The sequence below is a fragment of the Apaloderma vittatum genome, unplaced genomic scaffold (genome assembly GCF_000703405.1).
Source record: "Apaloderma vittatum isolate BGI_N311 unplaced genomic scaffold, ASM70340v1 scaffold6739, whole genome shotgun sequence".
In the NCBI taxonomy this organism is placed as follows: Eukaryota; Metazoa; Chordata; class Aves; order Trogoniformes; family Trogonidae; genus Apaloderma; species Apaloderma vittatum.
Window position 1 is genome coordinate 49,264 of NW_009735711.1, and position 21,318 is coordinate 70,581.

A 21,318-nucleotide genomic window follows, 5' to 3' on the forward strand; every position below is an offset into this window, starting at 1 on the left:
AGTAACCATTACATGATCTTTACCGTGTGAATATTTCACTCCAAAATCTCAGATGTATCATATGGTATTTTATTCTGTGTTTTGGCATTCTGTGAGCACATCCTGCTTACCAGTTTTAGTAACAATAATATCCACATATTGAAGACTTGTTATTTGCTTTGGGAATTTTTAAAGAAGGTCTTAAGGTTTCGAACCTCTTCTTCCCAAAGCTACCAAGTGCATTATTTGAAGAGACATCTGAAGGTATTTCAAAGGAAAAAGAAAACCAAACTCGCAAACCCTAGTTTAAACTCTTCCAACATTATGCTTTGACGAAAGAGTCAGAGTTCTACACAATATATTTTGTGAAAAGGCTTTAAATTAAGAATTGCAAGCTACCCTTCATGTTGTCAGTGTTACAAACCAGTGTTTAAATGAAGTTAAATTTAAATATGACGAAGTATTCAGAATTACCTCATGAATTCTGCCTGTAAGTTTTGAAAATCACGAATGATGTGGTTGCTGAGAATAAATCACTCCAAATGCCTTTAGAAAATCTGACAGTTCCATGCAAATCTGAAAGAAATTATGCTGTACTTTTGAAGTTAGACAAGACAAATAAAATAGACTTCAATATCCCAGCAACATAGTTACTGACAGAATAGAAATGGGAGTAAATGAGTATGATATTCCAGAGTGATGTCCTGGCCGATTGATGCATTTGGCTTATATTCATAAAATCTTTTGCGTATTTCTTCTGTGTTGCACAAAAATTTATGGATTGTGCCATTAAATTAAACAGAAAGTATGACATATAAACATTAGCATAAATCACACTTGCTAATCATGGCTTTGAAATGGGATGCATGATGCTTGCTCTTAATGGACTATCGGGTCATAATTATGGTATTTGTGATTTAACCGGTGAAGCATTTTGGATCGTGCAGATTGTTATTACACTTATGGAGATAAATCTATAGACACATATACTGGTTGTTACTGTATGTCATAATTCTTCACTTTTGTTTTTAGACTCCTGAAATTCTGCAGCCTGTAAACAGTTGAAAAATGATAGTAGAAGAACAAGGGAAAAGGCTGTTGAGCATTAGCAAATTCTTTTATAACGAATCACATGAATTTACTGTATATTAAATGTGTTTGGAAAAGAATCTCTGGAATAGATTCAGTTTTGTAAGTGCTCTTAGAAACATTTTTCATCTGAAATAAATCAGATCCAGAGCTCTCTGCGATCACAGATGAAAGCAAGGAATGATGCTACTGTGGAAATCAATAAATAGAATCCAGAGTGTAGCACTGCCACAATACAATAAGAAAATCAAGTTTCTCTCAGTTTTGTTTTGTTACGCAAAGAACAAAGCACAAGGTGATAAAGTCTGACAGTCCTGAAAACTTGCTCCAGTTTAAGATCTAGGATGTACTGACAGAAAAAAAAAAAAGTTAAACATATGCTGTTTGAATATGCTTCAAAAGTATTTACAAATTATTGATGTAACTGACTTTACAAACACACTATATGCAAACACCTGAACTTTTAAAGCCTATTTAACTGTAAGAAATTCTACAAATCATATCCTTACCATTGCTTTTATTTTGTTTTTTTTTTATGAATTGATCCTCATGAGCAGCTTACAGAAAAGGTAATGTATAGTACTTTTAAAAATCTATCATTGCTTTCTTATAAGTGAGATCTCCAAGTGAAAATAACTATATCAATACTGCCTCCTAAATTAGCATTTTAAGCACATGGATGAGAACAGCAATCTCTGAAAATGTTTGACATAAAATATACAATCAACTTGTAAAATGGTAAATTTAGGAAAAATATGCGAGATTGAAATAATAATCCCTACATATTAAAAAAAAATTACCAAACCCCTCAAAATTAATGACCTGTATAATCTTCAAATTCAAACAATCCTAAAGATTTTTTCAAATGTGCACAGTAAATGAATATTATTCATTATCAATTGAATTATGTTTTCAGGGGCAAAAAATTGTACTATGCAATTCTTCTGGATAAATACAGAAAAATAGCACTCTGTTGAACAAAGCAATTATCAGACTTAAAATAAATAAACATATTTTTAAACCCCACAGAAATGCTGTCTCAGTGGAATGTATAAATTGCTAGTATAGGTTTCATAAAGCTCACTGAAATTTTATTTTTAAGAGACTTTGCTCCTTCTTTTCAACTACCTTTGGTAAGCATGAAGGTAGATGTCCAGCTGCACGAGTCTGTCCTGGTACAGACAAGCTCTGCTGTCTTTAACGGAATGCTGTGTGCTCGGAGCTGTTACAGGTCTGTCCCACTGTTACTGCGCGGCAACAGTTTTGAAATAAATGGGAATGCTGAAAGCAAACTAGCACATTTATTTTCCCTCAGGAAAAAGTTTTCAACGTGTTTGCTGTAGTTTTTACAGTCATGCAGTTGCTGTAATGAGTACCAGGTGTGATGGTGCATTTCCTTTAGAGCTGAGACAGCGACTGCTCTGGGGCTCAGTGTCTGGTCGCTCCCTGTGACTTAGGTCGTGTAGAACTTAGGGGGCTGAGCTGAGATGCCAGAAGCTGGAGGTGACAAATACACTTACCTCCAGGAGTCAGTCCTGTGAGACAGGTATCTAGAGCCCAGTAACTAATTGCTTGCTTGGAGACTGCTGGCTGTTGACTACAACACAGCTGGATCACAGATTAGATACCTAAACCTGGCTAAGAGAAATTCCATCTCTTTAGTCTTTCAGCTGAACCTTTAATATTACTTACCTGATAATAATTTTTAGAGTGTACTGTCTTTTAGTATGCTTAATTGTTCACTGTTTCTGCTCTTACAGCATGATATAAAAGAGGCTTTATCTCTACAACAGACTTTTGTTTCCTTTTCTTTAAGGAAGAAGAAATTGTTGATTGGTGGAGCAAATTTTATGCTTCAGTAGGAGAACATGAAAAATGTGGACAGTATATTAAAAAAGGATATGACACTTTAAAGGTATTGTTCAGGATAAAATAAATTAACATATCTCCATCTTTGTAGGCCTAAAACCTGGTCAGAACTGTGCTCTTTGGTTTTTTAAATGCTCTTCAAAATTTAACTGTATATGATTTCCTGTAAGGGGCCACTACTAATTCATGTGTTGAAATGAAGGTTTTAAGAAAGTATCTTTGCTTCTTTTCTACTTGACTACATTTATTAAGGGATGTATTAAGAGTTTAATCTAACCCTAAATCAAATGGAATTTTACTCTTGTCTTCTTTGGGTGCCAGGCAGAACGTAAATAAGCACACACATTGAGAAAGTGTGAACACAGAGGATGAGTAGTCCTCCTGTCTGTTCGCTAGAAGTTGAAGCCAGACCACTTTCATTTCCCATCAAATAGACCTAATGAAGAAAGTAAAGCTCGTGAAATACTATTTACTCAATTTTTAACAAGGCCTAAATGATGCCTGAAAGTATGTTCTCCAAATGCAACCTTTGCTTCCGCTTTGATGTAAAAATAAAAATATGTATGATAATTTCTAAACTGCACTTTTTAAATTTTCCTTGTTTTCTTTTTTTAAGGTGTACGACTGCGAATTGGAAAAAGTACCTGAATTTAATAGCTTAACAGACTTCTGCGACACATTTAAACTATACAGAGGCAAATCTGAGGACAGTGATGATCCATCGGTGGTTGGGGAATTCAAGGTAAATTCCAAACAACGGGTAACAACCAAATGCTGGACACAGACTTTTGTGTCTAAGTGTTATCATTTAAGTCTACGTACAAGCATTTCAGCTGAAATTCAGATGCACACATTAATAGGGGCAACAGATGTTTACAACTACTTGGGTACAGGCCCCTCTTTTTCAAGGAAGGTATGGCTACACATTGCTTACACTAAATGCCGTACGTGTTAATTTAAAACAAATATCATTAAAAAAAACGTGATCTTCCCTGATAGCTGTGGAAGAGAACCTTCCCAGATAACCTCTCCAACAGGGCTCAAGGTTCACCTGCAGATATTCTGAGCGAAGTACAGTTTTAGAACTAATTTGGAACAGGTTATTTTTTTTAACTTGGAAAAAGTATCTGGTACTATTTCTGTGATTCTTCCTATGACTTTTACAGATTCACACTATGTTGACATTGTGACTGTGGATCAGACTGTAATTTTGCTATTCCTATATAAAATAGAGTTTGTATGTGTAGGATAAATAAGAAAAACCAAACCTAACAGAGTGACTTTTCTAAATTTTCTACATCTCCCACTAGAACACTGGGCAACTTGATCTCATGGGAGATGTTCCTGCCACAGCAGGAGGGTTGAAACTAGAAGATCCTTGAGGTGCCTTCCAACCCAAGGCATTCTGTGATCCTACGATTTATCTTGACTGAGTCTTTGTATTATTTTTTTAGGGATCCTTCAAAATCTATGCATTACCTGATGATCCCACTATTCCAGCTCCTCCTCGCCAGTTCCGGGAGCTACCAGACAGTGGGCCGCAGGAGTGTATTGTGCGAATTTATATCGTTCGAGCTTTGCAGCTTCAGCCTCAGGATAATAATGGGCTGGTGAGACTTTCTGTTTTTTGAATGTCAGTGAGCTAAATCTGCTGTAGTATATTTTAAACAAAGTTAGTCTTGATAACTATTTCTTAACAATTTTTTTTCTATTTTAAATAGTGTGATCCCTATATAAAAATATCCCTAAGTAAAAAAGTAATTGAAGACAGAGATAATTATGTGCCTAATACTCTCAACCCAATTTTTGGCAGGTAACAAACTTTTTTGTATTTTCAATTTATTGTATTTTAGAATGTTTTCCTATTTTTAAAGATAAATCATTATCTGAAATATCCAATTGTCCATTCATAGTTATATACTGACAGTGAATTGTGACTGAAGTTGCATAAGGCATTTCCCTTTGAAATGACTGGACAACACAGGTGTTTGGCAAGTCTCAGATTTCCTGTATCACACGGGTAAACTGCATGAAGTCAAACAATGTATATATCTTAGAATTGCCCGAATGAATATGCTTGTATTACATGGAAAAAGTTTTAACTCTGAAAAATACTTAGATGTCAGGATGAGTAATCAGCTTAACACGTACTTCCCATACACTGGTCTTTCCTTCAAAGGCTAATGATATCTTTGAAATATATGAACATGAAAATACTAATTAGGAATTGAGAGGTCACATCATCTGTATATTTACTAATGAAACTCTGGGTCTAGTTTAGTGTTCAGAACTTGAGGAAGACTTTGATAAATTAGGAAGCTAGGAGAGGAGGACCAGAAGGATTATAAAGAGTTTGGAAAGCCAAACTTTGAAATGACGTGCTACAGAATTTCAGTTGTTCAGATTATGCAAAGAAATCAACAGCAAAGAGACATGATTACAGGTTAAAAAAAAAAAAATCCAAGTTTTTCCAGAATGATTCTGGAAGTCAAAGTTAAAAAGTTAAGACTAGAAATGAAACAAACCAAAAAAAGATGCAGAGGATAGTTAACCATGGAATACTTTACCTCGAGGGTACTGGATTGAGCAGCCAGAGAAATCATGAGGTTGCATACCTTGAAAGTAAATTCAGAGAATTAATTTGAGAAAACTTTACCACCTGTTTTGTGTAGGACAGCTAGATGACAGATTAATCCCTTCTAGTCATAGACAGTAAATATTTGGACAGTATTTTTTAAAGTTCCGTGTTTGTACTGTAGTAAAAAAATATAATTTCTATTTATACAGAAATTATGGATTGACCAACCACCTTTTTTGCAGAGTGGCTGGAAAAGCCAAGTTACTTTCCTTCCCAGTCCCAATTCAAGCTGCTGCACCGTAAATGTCTAAGTAATACACAGTGCAAAAAGGAAGGATGTAATATTGTGGGAGTACCAATGGAATTATTAACAAATGCAAATAGAAACTGGAGCGTGAGTGGTAACTACTGCTAGATTTATCAGCACTGGAAGCATCCTTTTAATATCCTTTATAGGCTATTGCTCAAAAATAAATTAAAAAGTGAGGGGCGTTAAGTTGTTTTGGTTTTGGAGTTTTTTTAAGTTTAAAAAGTATTGTTCAAAATAGCAGTAGGGTTAACTGGACATTTTTATGTTTAGAATGTATGAACTCAGCTGCTTCTTGCCTCAAGAAAAGGATCTGAAAATTTCAGTCTATGACTATGACACGTTGACTCGTGATGAAAAAGTGGGTGAAACCATAATCGATCTTGAGAACAGATTCCTTTCTCGCTATGGCTCTCACTGTGGCATCCCGCAGCAGTATTGCATGTAAGCCATTTCGTCTATTGAAAATTTCTATCTCTAAGATCTAGTACCCAGTCTCTGTAAAACATCTGTGCTTCCCTCATCTTAATCATATGGTTCATAAACAAAGCTATGGATTTTCATGAGTATTTGTTGTGCTCATGCTGCCATCTGAATTCTAAATTAAGCCACAAAGTCTTCAGAAGAGCCTTGACAGACAACCATGGTGTCAAACATTTTAACATTCTCTACATAGTAATGTGTGTTATTTATGTCCAGAGAGCGAACACTTAACAGAACTGTCTGACCTACTCATGGAAATAAATATGAAAGCATCTGTTAGCATAGGTTATTTTGATATGTAAAGAAAAAAGCACTCCGTTGGAAGGTAATTGAGGTGGTACAAAACTATGTCACTGTATCAAACTCAAAAGACCTCGATCTAGGCAGTTACAGTGCTGCTCTTTCTGAATTAGTTTAATAAATATATTTTACATGATGCAAACATATCCTGAATGGTAAATAATTTTAGGACGTGTTTCTGTTACTCTCCTAAAAGTTCAGGTGTGAATACCTGGCGTGATCAACTAAAACCAACACAGTTACTGCAAAATGTAGCCAGGTTTAAAGGCTATGCCCCTCCTATCCTCTCTGAGAATGGTAGAAGGATTAACTACGGGGGACGAGACTATACTTTGGAGGAAGCTGGTGAGCTTGTTCACTTATTTTATATTTCTGTCTTAAATTCATATTACTGCAAATATAAAACTTTTCAGTTATTTATGGAAAATTAGGAAAAAATAATCATGAGCACCTGTTTTTTGCTCAATTTTAAATATCTGGTTTAAATTTTTTTTAAAGTGCAAATGCAAATTCTGGTTTATGAGCCTCTTTTCTTTTTCCACTTCTTTTATTTCAGAAGCTAACAAAATTTTGCATCAGCATCTTGGTCCAGCAGAAGAGCGGCTAGCCCTTTATATCCTCAGGACCCAGGGTTTGGTACCTGAACATGTGGAGACAAGGACCTTATACAGCACCTTCCAGCCCAACATCTCCCAGGTACTATGAACTGGTTTGCTTCTAGTTTCTGGAATGCAGAAATGGAGCCTTCCTGCATTTATATCATGTTGTCAATAGAGTGGTGTCACTCAGGCAGCAGAGGGCTTCCTTGGCTGAGAAACTAAAGTGGGTAGTCTAGAAACGTAACAAAACACAGTTATGTTTTACCATTTACCCACAAATGTCACCTTAAACACTGACAGAGTGGAACCTAGGTAAGATTTTTTTTATTACTTTGTTACTGAAATAAATTGGAATATGTGTTTTATATGTCACCAACAATAAGGAGACGGTCTGGCTCAAGAGCTTCCTAGCTACATTTGACAGATGAAATTTGTTTTGCCGTTTCTCTACAAGGTCCAGAGGTGCTAGTTTAAACATGAAGTCTTATACTGGACCTCTCTGTTAAGAGAGGAACAAAGGATAACACTTGTTCTCTAGCATTTACCAACTCACCAGTGGTTGTTTTCCTAAGAAAATTTCTGCAGCAACCAGAAAACTTACCTGAAAATATAAAAGGGCTTGCATTTCAAATAAAGTATAAAATCTCCAGTGCTTGCTAACTTCAGAGTCTCTTTAAGGGGACTGAGCATCTGCATGGGGTAGGCCACCAGCTGCAGACTACCAGCCATAGGTATGACCCTGTACCTAATGCAGCCTCGGAAAGAACGGAAACTTGGACCTACAGAATGAGAACTATTTAGGCAACTGACCTGCACTGACTTCACTAGGGATTAAGGTCCCTACTGTCTTCTAGCATTGAAATCCCACATGAGGGATTGGGCTTGCTCCTATCTGAAGTGCGTAGACGTTCTGACAGGTAACCTGAGCGAGCTCTGCTCTGTGGGTAAAATTAGTACTAAACATGTCAATAAGCAGATGAATGGAATTACCGTGACAAACCTGTATGCAATAAACAATCGCTCACCCGTCTTCTCCACTGGTACAGGGAAAGCTTCAGATGTGGGTTGATGTTTTCCCCAAAAGCTTAGGACCACCAGGACCTCCCTTCAACATCACTCCCCGAAAAGCCAAGAAGTGAGTATCCATATATACTACACGCCGTCTGGCAACCCTGACAAAGGCAACTCAATTCTTTTACCCCAAACATCTTCTCTTTTTAGGTATATCTTGCGAGTGATAGTCTGGAACACCAAAGATGTCCTTCTGGATGAAAAAAGCATCACAGGGGAAGAAATGAGTGACATTTATGTGAAAGGGTAGGAGCACCCTGTCATGTAACATTTGCAAATGAATGACATTCAGAATGTCCTGGGAATGCATAGACCATGGGTTCCAAAAATGATTTGGTTCAGCCAAGTCAGTGCACACTACAGCCTCTGAAATAGTGCACAGAAGTGTTGTGAGATAAAGCACGACCAGTTAATGGGCAGTGAAAGATCACAGAAGTTCACTTCTTGAGATAGGAAGCAACTGAAAAGACAGGGAGTTAGCTTTGGTGCTGCATAGCCTGGATTCTTACTTTTTACACTGCCTAGTCTTAATGTAAAAAATTCAATAGGAATCAGACAAATCTACTGTTAGGCTACTTTCTCCTAAAAAATATTTTTAAAAAAACCACAAACAACTCACCACTGATATAGTACTGGTCTTAGCAGATCAGAATTTCAGGTGCTCCTATTTACAGTGCCAAATTGGAACCAAAGTGGGAAAGAGCTCTCCGGCCCTCTGTGAGCAACTCTTATGGCTTGTTTGCAACCACGTGCTGACATGGTTACTGCACAAAAAAAGCACCCGTGTAGACTCACTGCAAACACTGGACACCTCTCTCTCTAGATGGATGCCTGGTAATGAAGAAAACAAGCAGAAAACGGATGTTCACTACAGATCGTTGGATGGTGAGGGGAACTTTAACTGGAGATTTGTTTTTCCTTTTGACTATCTTCCTGCGGAGCAACTCTGTGTAGTTTCCAAAAAGGTAAATATTTCTAAATTTTTCCATACTTAGAATGCAGATTGTAATTAGTCTGATAATTTTGTACTTGCAGATTGAAAGAGATAGTTTGGCTCAGTTCTGCTTACTTTTCTCTGACTTCTATTGTGAACAGATTCAGTTTTGTCTTTGAGCCAGGAACAACACACTGGCACCAACAGCAGTCTCCACTTACCAAGAGCAAGATTAGACCGTTAATACTCCCACCGGCCCCAAAATTCACAAGTACTTGCAGACCACAGCTTTGAATTCTCATAAGTAATTTTTAAATGGTGCTTGGTTATTGTTTTTTAAAATTTTAGGAACATTTCTGGAGTCATGACAAGACAGAATTCAGAATCCCACCCAAACTGATCATTCAAATATGGGATAATGACAAGTTCTCCTTGGATGACTATCTGGGTAAGAATTCTCAGAAAAGAATTCTCTCAACTTAAAGATTAATGTTTTTAAATTATTTCATGAGCATTGTGTTTACAAAGTGAGCCACTCCGCATGCAAATACTGCTTTCCACACAGTACTGGGTTACTTGTGCTTACTAACGAATGAGTGAATATTCATTCGGTAAAGGCCTACTTGTAGGTAAGATGATACTTTTCATTCAGGTAAGCCCTACCACAAAGTGCATGAAAACATACTTTGCTTCTTTCTTTCATTAAGATTACTTGAAATAAGATTACTTCAATTCTACTACTTCACACCATTATTAATCCCTGCTTTTTATAGAAATAATGCTCTGCAGAAGTTTCTTTGCCCCATATTAAGACAGCTCCAAAGTCTCTGGCATGCATGCAAATCATACAGGCCTCAAAATCTTAAAACAAATACTGATTTATAACTGTCATTAAAGTTACTTAAATCATGCATTTAAATGCAGAAATTACATCGGTATTAAATTGCTGTATTTGGCTACCTTCTGTTCACATGTGTGAACCACAGATCGAGTGGTCTTTCATTAAAAAAAGGGGGGAGAAGAGCTTGCTAAGTCCCGTTTATCAACACCAGCAAGATGGGTGTAAACACAGCTTTATGTATTCTGGCCTCACAGCATCCTTACACAAACAAGAATGTGATATATATGTTGACTGTTTTCCCTGTATAACATGTTCAGAGATGGGGCAGGCTGATGGTGAAGCGCTATGCTGTATGGCTGGACGTGCCGTGCAGTGTCTCTTTATCTATCTCTTAGGCTCTGTGGAACTTGATTTACATAAAATGATAATTCCAGCAAAAGTTCCGGAGAAGTGCAATATAGACATGATTCCAGACTACAAGGCAGACAGTCCTCAGAAGGCTCCCAGGACCGCCTCTCTCTTTGAGCAGAAAGCCATGAAAGGATGGTGGCCTTGTTATGTTGAAAAGGATGGCTCCCGTGTTTTAGCGGTATGATTATTACTTCTCTTAAAAGTACGTAAAATGAGCTCACCTAGCTTTTCAAATTATAAAGACTGTAAAGAGTCCTCCACTTAGCTGTTAGCTTTGAGTAAATAGAACATTCCACACACAAGTTCAGGAATTGTGTTCCTGCAGCAATTTTTTGGTTTAAAATATGAGTTTAATACTTAAATTTATTTATTTTGGTTTTAAGTCTGTTTAACTTGAACTCTGGCTCCAGGCCGAGACATGTTACTTCACCAAAACAGCCAACAGAGTTATTGTGTGAATTTATTTATCGTGTTATTGCTTAGGAGAAACACAAGACATGCTAAATGTGTTAAAGAGTAAAGAAAAGGTTTAAATTCAAGGTATTTTTGTACACATCAAATACAGTCAATATACAGAGAACCCAGCCAAGCTTCATGATTATGAGAGCAATCTGTGAAGAATATAAATGCATAGTTTATCACCTGCTAGAATATTAAGCCTTTCAAGTGCCTGCTTCTTCTTTCTAATGTTTTTGCCTTTAAACTTTATTACTGGAGTTTAATAAATGAGGGAAAACATTCAAAGACATCTATCAGTCACAGCAATATGAAAAATGAGATGCTTAGTCAATTGGAAAAGATGCAGTCCTTGAGTTGTTCTTGAAAGAAGAGAACAACTGGTCTTGCTTTGCTAAATTGGAAAAAGAAACAACACAGAGCTTAAAACAGAACTACAAATTAATTAGCAGAACCACTTTATGTACTATGATATTTTTTTCTATTTAACATTCTCCGATATATTTTGAAAGGAAATTAAAAGCATACAGGTGCACACAATCCTAAACTCTGCTGTATAAGTACCAAGCAAGTACTATCAGTGCTGTTTCACTAAGATGCTTCTCTCATGGCACATGTTTTCTGAAGGGTAAAGTTGAAATGACATTAGAAGTTGTCAATGAAAAAGAAGCTGAAGAAAGGCCAGCTGGCAAAGGAAGAGATGAACCCAATATGAACCCTAAACTAGATCTACCAAAGTAAGATATTTTTCTCTCACTAGTTTGAGAAATATATAGTATCTAGATACTATGATGTTCTTGATAAAGTTTGCATTTAGTAAAGGATCTATTAGACATCAATTATCCTTTGCAAAACTTCATTTATAAAAGCCAGTCTTGTTTTCTGCTGCAAGCATTAGGAAAAAATACAGGTGGTTTCAGTATTAATGGCACGTTTACTGAAATTGCTGCCTTACATGACAAAACTACCTGTTTTCTTCAACCTCCCAACCAGCGTGTTTTAATGTGTTATGCTCTCACACGTAAATATCCCCTGTTTTTATAGTACAAGTAATATTTGTTTCTTTCAAAATGCAGCCGACCAGATACTTCCTTCCTTTGGTTTACAAACCCCTGCAAGACGATGAAATTTATTGTGTGGCGCAGGTTTAAATGGCTCTTTATAGGCCTTATCATCTTGCTGATTTTACTCTTGTTTGCAGCAGTACTCCTCTATTCATTGCCGGTAAGAATTTCTAAATGTTACTCTTCTTGAGCTGTGGTATGAAGCTTATGTCTGAGTCATCGACAGGATACACTCTTTACTCAGGCAAGAGATTTTATGAACTCAGTTTTAGCAGGGAGACAGAGATTATATCCTTAGAGCTCTACACAATTTCAACTGATTTTTTACTGAGAAATAAAATTTATGTTAAACTTAACCTATTAACTAAAGATGGAGCAAATGAGTGCTTTAGAATTGTTAATATCCTACACAATTAAAAATAGTTCATAGATGGTCTAGAGTCTGGAGTTCAGTCTGCTATAATCTGAAATATTTTACTCATTTTTTACTGTATTTTAACTAAAATTACCATACCCTGAACACATTCTGATCCATTTTAATAGCTTAAACGTCTTTTACAAAATGACACTGAAGTATTTTGTGTACATTTTTTTATATCTATTGTTTCTTCTGTCCTCCCCCAACAGAACTATTTGTCAATGAAGATTGTGAAACCAATTTAAAGAAGAGCTTTTTACCTCATCTTTTTACATAGTAATGAGATTTTGCCTCAGGTTGTGGACCAAATTCAGCAAGACTCTCCATCTTTTTTATCTGCTTGTATTTGAAACTGTAAAATAGATAAGAATTTCACCAAGGTTAGCAAAGGTTCAGGAGGTCATGATGAGTGGTTTTAAAAAACAAAGGCTAAACCCCTCCCCTCATATGTTGTGCACCTTTGTTTATTCAGTAGTAGATACATGGTAAAGTTCTGACTTTCTAAATTTTTCATCAAGAAATGACTCGAAAAGCTGCCTGCTATTGTTATCTCTTTTTTTAATGGATACTTCAAGAATTCCTTTCTATGGGCACACTTTGAAACTTTGCATTTTAACTTAATGAAAAACAAGCACTACTTATGTATACCAAAGAAACCTCACAGTGCAATCAAGGATGAGACGTTGTTTCTAGAAAAGTTTTCAGCATCATGCTGCTTAAAATTTTAAAGTTACTGCACTGTAGACTTCACATATGTATCTTGACAACTGCACATGCAAAGAAATAAATAACATACTGTTTACTTAGTATATTTTTCAAATGTTTAAATAAACTTATCCAAAAGTAAAACGCAGGTTTCCAGTTTTCTTTATCTATTGCAAACCCACAATGCATTAGGGATTGTACAGTGTTGATCAAAGCATGTAATGCCACAAATCTGGGGCTTAAGGTATTTTACTGTTAATGTTACAGTGAAGAATAAGGAAATAGTTCTGCACAAAGTTCTAAAGAATTTCTTTATTAATTAGGAAATGAATAAAGAAATTAAATTTGTGGAACTGTTTCACAATACTTCTTGTTCAGAGGGATGAACTTGAATAGGAATGTAAGAGGACACAACCCAAATTCAACCTTTGTTTGAAACCTGATCTGCACGTGGAAAGTATTTCATTTAGACTCAGTCTCCTCTCCCTGGACACCATGATCTGCATTAAAAAAAAAATCAGATTATTAGCCTAAGATTCCTCACTTTTATGGAGGGCCAAAGCAGAAGGATCTCTGTGAACATTCTCTGGTGCTTGAAATGTAGGAAATCTGCAGCAGAACCTGAAATCAATATTTTGTGTGATTGTCACACTCCTGACTAGATAAACACCTCAGCTGTCTTTAGAAAGATGATAAAAGTAACTGTAAGAATGAATTAGTCTTGAAAACTTTTACTGACTTAATCCTGTTGAACAAGGCAGAGCAAAGATATTACGTGAAACAATTTCCAGAACGCAAAGTCCTGTTAGCTAGAGTAGAGCAAGCAGCAGCCACCCTATCAAAAAGATAACAACTACCTTATTTTTCGGTTGTTCTGAAACTGGAGCATCTTGATCTATGAACAAGAGCTTAGAGCTGGAACTAATCACCATCCAGATGGATTGTCCCTTCACTAATGACAAAATAGCGCTCCAGAAATAACTGGTAATTTGCATGAGCTCATGTTTGCTCATCCACTATTATATTCTGTCTCAATCAATGCCAGAAATCTGACAGACGGTAAAAATCACAGCAGCCTTATTTTCATTGTAAGACAAGAAAGTGTGTTGCTTGTAAGGGTTGTAATTAGAAAGCATTTAACTGGAAAGAGCATTCCCTAGAAAACAATTATGAAATGGAGTAGAGCTCTGAGCACGCCTGTTCACCGAGCACTCGAAGAGTGGCAGGTACTGCCCTTCTCCATGGAGTTCACTCTCTGCCAGGTGCCTTTTTGTCCAACACGCACAGGCTTGACAGTTTTGCTACAATTAGGCAATGCTATTAAAAACATAACTGAAAAGTCTGAGCAGCCATTCTGTCTCCCAGCCTGCTCCAGGAACAAACAAGAAAAACCCCATATGTTCACAAGACAGAAAATGTGATCATTAGTATTGTCACACAACGCTCGTCAAATCTGTAATCCCTGGCATAGCTGCTGTGAATTACTCCAACATACAACGACTTTCTGCCTAGTTCAAACAGTTAGCAAAGCTTTAGCCCTGTGTAGAGAACTGCTTTATGTTGTTCTTGTTCTACATGGAGAACTGGGTTGTTCACTTTGGCCAGGACAGCTCTGTACTGCTCCAGGCGCCAGTAACTGAGGCAACCATCCTTTGAGACAACAAGAAAGAATGCAGAGGTACCTGGTATCACACTTGTAACAGGAAATAACCCCAGGTATTCCTCCTCCTATGAGTTTGCTTTGCCTAAACAGGTAAGCTGACAAATACTTTGGCCTGTGAGCTGATGGGGCCAGTTCAGCTCTGCTCCTGTCACCAAGTCCCCAGTACACACACTTACGCTTCTCAGAAAAGTCTAAAAACACTTCTCTCATCTAGGAAAAGAAAATGTTTGATGAGGCTACCTTCTCTGCACTTGCGTATCATTCAAACGCGAGATGCTAGCTGGTTGGAAGAGTCAGGGAAAGCTAAAGCTAAACACTACGTGCTTTTAACAAAAAATGGCTGATAACAGCAATATGTCACTTGCCAGCAGTATGTCAGAGTCCTCCTGTCCCTGACATCATGTAGGTTGAAACAGCAGCAGCTACACTCTTCGATACACTCAGGTATCCAAACAGCGTGTGACTATCTACCAGTTGTTTGCTGTAGTCACCCCAAACCCCGACTATTGGAATGGGCTGTAAGGAGGTGAGCAGCTCCTGTCACGTACTTTACAAGTGGACATATTGTACAAGAAAGAATCATCATGTAGCTCAAGAAGTAAAATGTGCAGCTAAACCAGCTCAGCATAAAATAAAGGGGCAGTAAACTTACCTACAAGATGCTCTCGCAGTTCTTTGAACAACCACAAGATGACGTCCCACGTCTCATGCGTTCACAAAGTCCTAGTACTTGTGTTTCATTCCTATCCTAAATACATCTCACATATCGAGATGAACGAGAAGATATATTTAATAGTTAAGGGAAAACACAGTCCCAAAGTCTACTGCTCCTCAGTGGAAAGCACAGCTCTAAGTGCCTTTGAGGCCTGCCTATTACATAGAAACAGAAATTGACTCCAAGTCTGGTCCCCACTGACTTTAATGTTGTTGTACAAGTAGTATTTCCACTCCATGCCACTAGATGCCCGAATATCTATTTAGCAATTTGAAAGCAGTGTCTGAAAGAGTGAGATGGCAGCATTCCGTGCTGAATTTTGTGTCCATGCTAGCTCAGCCAGTAAATAGCACTCAGCTTTCCACATGGTACTTTCCATTGCTCAGAGCTGTGTGTGTCATGTATACAGCCCAGCTGCCACATATACAGACAGGGACCTGAATTAGAAAGACAATTCTCTAAAGAAGGAAAAAACATACCCCTGAAGTCACCAAAAAAATCTGAATGCATTATAATTGCTTACAAAAGACTCAAAGCAGCTCTGTTCCTTTCCCAGACCTACAAGCAAAAAGCATCAGGGTATTCAGAACCCAGCAGCAGCAATACACACACCCTGACCGGAGCAGTGCGACCACCAACCACCTCAGAGACATCCGCATGTGCCAGCAGAGAGGAGAGACGCTGGCTGAATCCCTTTAGGGGAGCTACCTAGAGATGGTTAGCAAGAGATAATGAGCCTACAACACGTCTTACAAGCTGAAGTGCCTGTCTCATACCTCACAGCTCAGGGCTGCAGCAGGTGCCAACCTGCCAACGAAGGACCCACCTCCCCTCCATTCCCTTCTGCCAACAGTGCCGATACCACAACAGCAACGCTGGAAAGCGTTCCCACCAACACTGTGTCCGTAACAGCATGCTCTGCCAGCCAGCAGATTGTGGTTTAAACCTTTCAGGCAGAGAAGTGAACTGAACCTGTGCTTCCCGTCTCCTGTGTAATTCCTGTCACTGTTAAGCAATTATGGTAAAACAACGGAAGGCACAATCACCACTGTATTCTAACAGAAGGTGTGAACATTCAGTACTGCAGCTGGTTGTACTCACAGACTGCCTACTGCCTCCAGCCCAAGCCTTTGGAGATACTGAAATTGTTGGTCACGATGAAGTTTAGGTGCCAAGCTGCTCAGCTGTAGGAAGACCCATATAGTTCCAGAAAAGGAAAAATGCAGAACTAGGAATGACTGCAGAGGTTATGTAAACCTTAAGAGCAACTGTTGTTAGGCAGTAATGGAACAGTTATAGATTTGCACTTGAGCACCTGAACTCCCATCAACTTTACACAGCTATTGCCTCTGCTGGGTCTGCCATTGAGAGCAGCTCAATAGAAAGCAATTGGTAAAACTAACAAAGTCACCATCAAACAGGGAGCAATGAAGAAACCAGAATATGTTACAATGTTGTATCTGTCATAATCCTCTATGTTTAAACTTCATATTTGATTTTGCTACAGGTCTTGAAAAAAGCACATTATAAATTAATTGAGATTCACACGTGGACAATGAAAGTAATAGAGAGTGAGCAAGAAGGACAAAGTTTCTTGTACAAGAAAAGCTTGAGAGGTCAATGCTAGCCTGGAAAGTGACAGAGTAACAAGAAAATAGTGGATATCTACAGTAAGCTACAGAAAGGCAGAGAACATACAAATTGGATGCCTTTTTCAGGGACTAATACTAAGATCACACACATGCACACACTCCTTCCCCCTCAAAACCTTCAAACTAAATGGCAAAAAATTTACAGAAGGTTAAAGGATACATTTTAGTGCAAATTTTAGCTAACTGTTGGAACACACTGTCAGAACATATAACTCAGTTAAATAAGAACAAAGAGAAGCTGTAATATCTCCCTGCATTGACATATTAGGATAACATTAAAAAATACGAGCTCTCACACTTCACCATGCTCACTGGCAGGAATCCCCAGAAGAGCATTCCACTCACAGATGGCACTGTGCAACTGCGAGCAGGATTACACACTCACAGCCATGAGAGATGCCCTTCCTGGAAGAATTCCCAAGTTTTCTAGCCTTAGGTACATACTCCTTACTACTCAGGTTATCACATAAAATACCACAAAACAGTGGTCTCTAAAGATCATGGACCAGAGTCCAACTGGGCCATGGCTTCACAATGCACTGGTGGCATTACTAACTTTATGTATTTATTCCTATTCACTACGATGTCCTTGACGTAACAAAAACAGAACAAAAGGAACCAATAACAACCTCTTTTTATAACCTTTCTGAATTTTATTGGTGTGGGCCTGTTCTCTTATTTGCTTCAGACCATAGTACTATGAAGTGTTGAAAGAAATCATGAGTTATGGCTTGACAAGAACATCTTAGGCTGATGTAGTCATTGAACAAAATATTCTCAAACTGAGTTGTCAGTGAGTTCCTTTATCCCAAGACTGTTTCAGGACTGCAAGCAGACTCAGGGAGACAGAAACAACAGGAACGACCTCTAGAAAAAAAATTATTTGCTCATAGAAGGTCAAATACAAGACGGAAATAAATAAAAATTATAAAATAAAGTAACAAAAAACCATACTTTGCTACCAGTCCACATATGTACGAAAAGGACAGACACTGCAAACACAAAAACCCCATCAGCCGAGATAAAGAACCCTTTAAGAAGCCCAACATTTACTCTAAATGTAAAAGATAGATATTAGCATATCTTAAAACAATGACAGCCCCAGTTAGTAGCAAAATGTTAAATATCACTGTCTTGGAGAAAAGCACTAGGCTTCTACAGCAAAATTCCAGATTTCTTAACATGCCTTTCCCGATTTCAAGAGGAAAAATTTTGCAGAAGTGTTTTGTATATGAATTTGCTCTACTTTTACTCCTGGATAGCTGAAGTCTTTGTTTTAATTAATATAGTTAACAAATGTTTTGTTCACATAGCTGACAGCACAGTTAATTAGCACCTTCACTGCAGTGTTATGCCCTTACTTCTCAGGTGCAAGAAGCACACAGTGGCCTCCAAAGGGTACTCACAGCCTTGGCACTTCTGGGACCCCAGTGACAAGCACCTGCTCTAGACCTCTGACACTCCCTGGCCTGGCAGAGGACATCTATTTCAGTGGGCATTCATCAAAGCTAAAGAGTTCCCATTTCGGAGTAGGAGACAGTCAATCAAACATGTAAAGCTAATCCTGTCCACATCAGATCAATCTTGCCCAAAATATACACATTATACCACATAATCCATCTGCCCTCATGCAAAAGTCGGCATTGTATATGAACTATATAACTTCTAATGTTAGAAAATTAAGGAGAAAGGAAAAAAAAAAAAAGACTGAGACAAGTATTTATGGAAGACAAAAAGGAAACTGAACACCTAGCGAGATCTTCATCAGGTGTTGCCGTACAGGAGCTCTGTTACTGGAGACCTATTCCACATCTTGGTTCTGTTTCTTGCTTTAAAATATCCTGAAACAAAATGAGATGGTCCCACTGTGCTGTGAGTTTAAACACAAAAAAGTAGACAAGTAGGAGCAATCAGGTCTGAGAAATGATTTACTTCTACTTCAACTGCACAAGTATATGTGTGTGTTTTTAATTAGAAATAAGATGTCTCCACTCATCTTGCTCTGATCCATGCTGTGCCAACTTAAACCCTGCCAATGAATCTGAATAGTCAAACAAACCTCTGTCCCTCCCCAAACATCCACCATTCACATTAAATAAAACACATAACAAAGGAGGGAAAATAGACCCCAAAAGAGCTTATTTCCAAATGTAAAGGTCTAACCTGGGGATAGCTATTTTAATGCAAATCTGAATTCTTCTTGCTCATATACACGGACCAAGAATTATCTGTTCACTTAACACCCTAAGCTTCTCTTATGCGATTAACAAGGAGGAGCAAATTAAAGGAAAAAGGAATGGAAATCCCCCAAAGCAATGAAAGAGAATCAAATCTCCCCTGCTCCCAAACTAGCAAAAGACCCTGAAAACAAACTTGTGCACTCAGAGCAATAAGGAGGGAAGAAAATGGACCAGGACCCCAAATCCATCTTGCACAGCAAAACCAGGCGAGCCTTCGAATCCTGGGATTCTTCTGCTCAGTTCTAAGGACTGATCTGCTCTTTGCCCCTTTTGGAGCACACGGGAAAACACCCTCAGTTCAGCCAGCCTCCACATCAGCCTTATCTTTGCAAAGCTCAGGCAGTACAGATGCTGAGGCACCTCTGAAACACCTTTCCACAGCAATTGTCCAGCATGTGGCCCCACCTGCTCCGTAAAGTGTCAACTATATTATACATATCCACTGCTGCGTGTCACTACTGGCTCAAAAGCTGAGTTTCCAGTTTGGAAACTGGAAATACCAAATTTCACCTCCAGTATTTTATTATTTTTTAGGCAATTAAAAAACCAGCTGTGAACATTTGGTGTGAAAGCAATTAAAAAGGGGTAAAGAAAAAAGAAATCCGTTGCCCATCTGTGAAAATAGCTTGCATGTTGGTTTCACCATGAACAGCAGTTCAATGAGAAATTGCAGAAAGCTACCAGAGTTGCTCATGGTAGCAGTAGCTACATCTAAACTGGGAAGAGGAACCTAACAAGCCTGATGTAGGGCTGGAGCTGCTACAAGCTCTCTGGAATAGTGGGCAGGCTGTAACAGACCATTGTACCTGTATCTGAAAAAGACTAACAAACCCACACCACCACAACTGAAATGTCAAGCTTATGTTTTCTTTTTATGCATAATGAAGTAATTACATTTTATTCAGCTTATCTGAATTGGAGATGGTCTCTCCACTTGTGACTCCAACCAAATAAGCTACTCTAGGCCTTGCACAAGGTAGAAACTGTTTCTCCTAATTCACAGAGGCAATGCCAAGTGAATTACCTACTAATTTAAGTCCCAGCCCTCCTTTTTAATTTTTTTTTTTCATTGTTCATGAGTGTGTCCAGGATTAAGGCAATGGTATCTATATAGAAGATCTGATCTGCACTAACACTCACAGGATTAAACAAGTTACAGGTAATTTTAACAAGACCTTACAAGAATGAGATGAAACACCAGTCAGGACATCATGAACAGGTCAGCTCTAACATGTACTGTACTACTACACTTTTAAGACAATAGTGAAAAACTATATGGAAATAGCTGGCAGACACAACACCGTAGAATGAAGTGTGATGTGAAAACCAAGTGTTAACACGAAGACACCAACTTCAGAGACCTTGTTGAACTGTAGTCTTATCAGGTGAGCATTTTTATATGTACTACTTGTGAATTTCTCGTCTTTGTCTGCATTAAATAAGCAGGAGAATGAGGAACAGGGAAGGCATCAAAAGGAGACACAAATTAGCAATATAGTGAAATATGCTATATGAGTCACCGACTTGTAATAACATGAGGGTTTACAGAATTTTCATGCTTTATGATGCCAGTAAGAAGATACGTTAGGAAAAACACCAATGATTTATGTTCCTGGAGAAAAAATAATAAAATCAAAAACACACTAGTAAGCAGTGATCTGGCAAGAATAACACTATTCAGTGAACATGACTGCTTCTGTTGACTGCTGTCATAGAATTATAGAACACTTTGGGTTGGAAGGGAGTGTTAAAGGTCATCTAGTCCAACCCGCCTACAATGAACAGGGATATCTTCAACTACATCAGGTTGCTCAGAGCCCCGTGTAACCAGATCTTGAATGTTGCCAGGGATGAGGGAACCTACCGTCTCTCTGGGCAACCTGTCCCAATGTTTCACCATCCTCACCATAAAAAAATTCTTCCTTATAACTAGTCTAAACCTAC

General features: G+C 38.0%; 1 protein-coding gene across 1 annotated transcript in view; it reads left to right on the forward strand.

Annotated features, from left to right (window-relative positions):
- The window catches only part of MYOF (myoferlin), a gene marked incomplete at its 5' end in the record, with an annotated part of 61,405 nt that extends 48,580 nt beyond the window's left edge, over window positions 1-12,825 (forward strand). The window contains 16 exon segments of the mRNA XM_009876678.1: window positions 1,626-1,637; window positions 2,885-2,983; window positions 3,554-3,679; window positions 4,392-4,547; window positions 4,659-4,750; window positions 6,096-6,266; window positions 6,802-6,950; window positions 7,162-7,301; window positions 8,251-8,339; window positions 8,426-8,521; window positions 9,099-9,240; window positions 9,558-9,657; window positions 10,446-10,639; window positions 11,545-11,654; window positions 11,994-12,141; window positions 12,609-12,825. Coding sequence (XP_009874980.1) covers window positions 1,626-1,637; window positions 2,885-2,983; window positions 3,554-3,679; window positions 4,392-4,547; window positions 4,659-4,750; window positions 6,096-6,266; window positions 6,802-6,950; window positions 7,162-7,301; window positions 8,251-8,339; window positions 8,426-8,521; window positions 9,099-9,240; window positions 9,558-9,657; window positions 10,446-10,639; window positions 11,545-11,654; window positions 11,994-12,141; window positions 12,609-12,644 — 1,860 coding nt within the window.
- Between the last annotated feature and the right edge of the window lie 8,493 nt (window positions 12,826-21,318).